At 40.1% G+C, this 5,003-nt stretch overlaps 1 protein-coding gene across 1 annotated transcript; it reads left to right on the top strand.

Moving 5' to 3' along the window:
* Positions 1-2,198: 2,198 nt before the first annotated feature.
* LOC146581861 (uncharacterized) lies at positions 2,199-4,467 on the top strand. Its single transcript, XM_085247674.1, has 4 exons — positions 2,199-2,549; positions 2,680-2,835; positions 3,695-3,787; positions 4,137-4,467. Exons 1-4 carry the CDS (start codon positions 2,199-2,201, stop codon positions 4,455-4,457), a joined length of 921 nt encoding a protein of 306 aa, XP_085103800.1. The 3' UTR covers positions 4,458-4,467.
* The last annotated feature ends 536 nt before the right edge of the window (positions 4,468-5,003 follow it).

Raw genomic sequence — 5,003 nt, 5'->3', positions numbered from 1 at the left:
ACATGGCACAGCAGATATTGATGTACCCTAACAAACCTCTCCTGGAAGTATCAAATGTTTCAACTCTTTCTATTGATGTGTTGAAAGAGGAGATTGCACAAGCAATACAGTTGAAACACCCAACAGTGGACCATGTGTGTCTGGCAAAGAATATCACTTACAATGGATTCAACTACAGAACTGAAATGATCCTTGCATATGGATCTTTGGCTGGGATCCCTAAATTCACTGAAATCATCCACATGTTGGTTCTGAAGGACAAGCTGTTTTTCATTGTTCGCAAGCTGAGGGCGTGGCATTGGGAGCATTTCAGGGCCTTTGAACTTCAAGTGAGCCCCAACAAGGACATTTTGCTTTTGGGTCCAGATGAACTGACAGATCCATATCCATTGGTGGATTATACTGTAGGAGGAATGCGTTTGATTACCTTAAAGAGATATATTCAAGTTTAAGGTCTGCATTGACATAGCACTTACAATTTTAACCTGATCATCTTTATGCCAACACAAGGAGATTGTAAATGGGAACTAATGCCTCCTCCCTCCCTTGCTCCTTTTCTATAGACATCAGGACGTGTTTTGACATTAAATTCCTGCGCAACATAAGTAGTTTGTGCACAGTCTACATCAACCCTTCAACACGCACAGGTAAGAATGACAGTTGTGACTTGTAACATTTATTCCTAACCTGGTCTTCTCTTGCCTCCTCTGGTCTCCATGGAAGAGCTGGGCCCTATTTCAGGAAGCTGGTTTAGAAAACTCAGAGTGAAAAACGATTCTCAGGGTTGAGTAACCCCGAACTGTCCAACTCGGAATATTCGGTTTCAGAAAGGCTGATAACAATTAGTTCAATCAACGCGGAGTTACTTTAACCCCAAGTTAAGCGCACGCACGAGGATACATAAAGCCCTGATTAAATGTAAAATTTAAGTAGTAGTTCAAGTATCACCACATCATGAATTAAGTTTTGTTCATCCTACTACCTGCAATTTTGTGGAATCCCTCTTTGATAAATCTTGTGGGTCTATGACCGGGGAACACCACAGACGAGTGCAGGAGACGTTTTCAGTGCAACTGTAACAGTTGAAATAAAATGTTAGGGGGCAGGTTAGCTTCACGGAGTGTGTCGTCATAGTCACTCACTCAGGATTAATCTAAACTCGCTTTGTGAAACCAAAAACCCAGAGTTTTCGTTAACTCAGGGTATACTTACTCAGAGTTTGCACTAAACCGGCTTTCTGAAACAGGGCCCTGGTCCACAAAAAAGTCAAGGTTGGACTTAGAGCACACTTTATCTTCTGTGCAATACAGGCTAGAAAAGTCAATGACATAACTGGACCACTTTTGGCTTTGGAAAATGTCCTTTGTATAGGATAAGGTGTGGTTGTACACACTAAACATGCAATCCAAATTTGCAGTCTTCTGTGACAGTACCCTTATAACATATGTTCAAAAACCTGCAGTGGGAGCTGATACTGTGTTGTGTCTCTTTCCTTTGTGTTATTTTATGTTGTAAGTTTTGTGTGCTCTAGCGCTGAGAGGCAACTTGATCCACAAATATGGCAAATCCCATACGACTCCTCATTTTGTTGAGTGACAATAGCTCTGAGAGGATGGATCTATCAAGGGTGCCAGACACAGTTGAAGAGCTCATTGAACAAGTTAAAGAGTCATGCAAAGTTGCTGGAGGTATCAGGCTGCAATATAAAGATGTAGACTTTGGTGGAACATTTGTGAACTTGAACTCAACCTCCATGATCAAGGATCTTACCACCATCAAGGCATACCGTCTGCTACTGAAACATTACTTTAGAATTTGTAGAAAGTGACCTAGATACAAGCTCCATCTCAACACACACTGATGACACAGTCATACTAAGCAGCAGCTCCTCTGAGAAACTCCGCACAGAGCCCTGGCCAAAGGAGTTCAACATCCCACAATTCTCTTTTGAAACAGAAGGTCAACTTGAGAAAGGGAATGCGGAATACACAAAGGACCAAACCAGGCTCACACCTACATCGAAAATGTTGTCCGACATTCTGGAAAGACTGGCAGAGAAGATTTTCTCCTACAAGGCGTACCCCAGTGATGCAGACCTGAGTGACGTTGCGGAAGCTCTGACAAGGAAACATCCCTGCTTGAGGCAACCAGACCCCTTCAATGAGAGCTACGGATGGAAACTCAGACTAAAGACTAAGATGAACAATTACCGCACTCAGCTTAAGTCACATGGACTTGCATCTGAGCTCTTAGTAAATACCCTCAAATCAAAGTCACGAGAAGATCCTGTTCCCAAGCCAGCCAAGAACAACAAAAAGGCAAGAAGAGGTGAGGCCAATTACTATCCTCAGACCAGCAGTGAGAATCCAGGAAGCCTAGAACTAGAGCGAATATCTCTCCTGACCGAATTAAAGAAGAGAAACAATGAGAAAACTGTACGAGAGAAGATGGCCAGGACCTTCGAATTCAGGAGGAAAGAGGTTGTGGATAAGAAGCCCGACATCAAGAACCTCTTGGAAAGATGGCCAGGTCTATTTCAGATGGAAGAGGTATAACTTTAACTTTTTTGTACTAATGCCTTTTATCATAGTTTGGAAATGGGACATATATGTTTTGACTTTTTCTTGTTGGAAGTTGGTCTTTAAAAAAATGTATTGTACACTGTCTACTCATGTACAGATTAATGCAGAGTTTCTGCGGGTTACTGCAGTTCCCCTGCTAACCAGATTCATGGCCCAGCTGGACAAGCACTCCCCACAGCTACTTAAAATAATCAGAAAGAAAGGAGGGACAACCAAAGCAAGAACTGCCATAATCCTAGAGTTTCTTGATCAGGTAGGGTGTATATAATTAACTATTAACATGACAGTTAGCATTTTAACCCCTGTATCTAATGAGAATTTGTATCCTGTTACAGTTTTATTTTGGTAACGTCAGTGATTATGGCTGTGACCTTTTAAAATGTTGAAAGGAAGTGTGGGCTTTGTCCTTGAATGAATGAAGAGATTTATTGTCATTATAAAAGTACAGAGCACAACTATAACAAAATTTATTTCTACATTTTCACTCTCACTCGCCAGATACACATACATACATATATACGTATAAACTTTTATTTAGGGACAAGAAAGCATATGCCGCTTTTCCACCGACAGAACACGGTGTGGCTCAGTTCACTTTAGCCCCCTGCAGACACTTTTCCACCGCCTTTACACCTGATTGGCCCGGGTATGTGTGGTGCCCACGTGATGTGATATAGAAGCGCTCCCACAAAAGGCTTTAAAAAAACCTCCCAGCAACCATACTCCATTGACTTTGGACCATGGCGACTTCCTCCACAAGAACCAAAAATCAAACCAATCAAAATGAACCACAGACAGAGCAAAGTACAAAAACACACATATATCGCGATTGTTGTTGTTCTTCGGGCTGTGACGTTGCGGACAAAGACTTTTGCGCGCGACTTTCATAGTCAGATGGGTTCGTCCCTGTTCCCAGTTACGTCCGCTTTATGTTTCCACTGCAACAAACGAGTTCATCCGCGCTAAACTGAACTGCTCTCAAGCGCACCGTGCCGATTTGTCGGTGGAAAAGGGGCATTAGTCACCTCATGAGGATAGAGAGGTGAAAAAAAATTCCTCTCACGCAGCATACTCTCCATATTGCATAGTAACAATTTTAACTGTTCCTGCAGGATGCTGATACTGACATTAGGAGGGAGTGTATACTTAAATCTCTCATTATCTACCTTGGAGAACGTGTTGAGGACTTGATAAAAGAATACATGGTATGTCCATATCTGTTCTGTCTCTACATGAGACGCAGTCTCTTGATGTAAATTTGACAACTCTGCTATTAAATGCAGTGATTAATGTAGGACAGCAACGATTAATCAACTCATCAAGTTAATATCTTAGGGTTCTGTATTGTTTTCTTTTTTTCTTGGGCTTTGTGGAACATTTATGAAAATGTTCCACCATTGATTTAATTTAATGATTATGCAATTCACAATCTGATTAGTCAAATAATTGTTCTAATAGTCTGTGACCAAACAACTATCAAAATAATAGTTTATTATGGTCAAAGATTTATCAAGATTTATCACTTGTACATTTTGTTCCATATTTTACCTCAAGATATCCCAGAAAGATGAAGCTGAGGAAGAGCTGCAGAGTGCCACCATGGCACTCTTCGTCTTCAGGGACAACTCAAGCCTCCTACATCAGCCTCGAGACATCGGGATAATCATTGATGGTGTGGAAGTCCTGAATGAGTTGCCTTCTGTGGCAGCTGGAGTGGCAATGATCTTTGGACTCTGTTATGCTCTTAATATGGAATATCCACGAGGATTCAGGTTCACCTTTGAGGCTCTTCAAAAGATTATGATGGAGCTTGACTTTAACAAGATGACCTCTAAGATTCGCAAACTTAATTGTGAACTTAACACTGCACAGTAGTGTGTTTGCATGCATGTGTGCATGTGCACATGCATGTGCATGTGTGCTTGGTTATTTTGCTTGGTTGGCCTGCAGTGGTATTCTAAATTCAAAATTTATAAGAACACCCATTTGAAAGGGAGATTTAAGTTGATTTCATTGATACATGTGTAGATTTTTTTTAATTTTTTTTTACATTGTAGAGGCACAGTGCACATATAAACATTTTTGAGTACTTGCAAATTGGTTTAAAAAGAGTTTTTATAATAGTTTTATTCCAGTTTTAGACAGGTTGCAGGTTTTATACTGGTTTTCAAAAGATTGCAGGTTTATACTGGTTTTCAAAAGATTGCAGGTTTTATAAAACAAACATTTCTCTAATCATTTCTGCCGTAGCACTAAATCTGTATATTACTAATCCTCTCTATTGATTATAGTTAAAATGGTTTGGAACAATAAATAATTTTGTAATAATTGGTTGGCCAACTGTCTTGTTTTTTATAGGAAATGCAGAGCATTTTTGAACTGAAATAAAATGAAATGTAAAAAATATAGTTTGAATATATG

This window comes from Mchenga conophoros, linkage group LG2 (assembly GCF_057382185.1).
Source record: "Mchenga conophoros isolate Kocher_MC1m ecotype Shallow Benthic linkage group LG2, M_conophoros_male_GT1.1, whole genome shotgun sequence".
Classification (NCBI taxonomy): Eukaryota; Metazoa; Chordata; class Actinopteri; order Cichliformes; family Cichlidae; genus Mchenga; species Mchenga conophoros.
The sequence above is the reverse complement of the archived record's forward strand: the minus strand, read 5'-3'. Positions and strand labels throughout refer to the sequence as shown.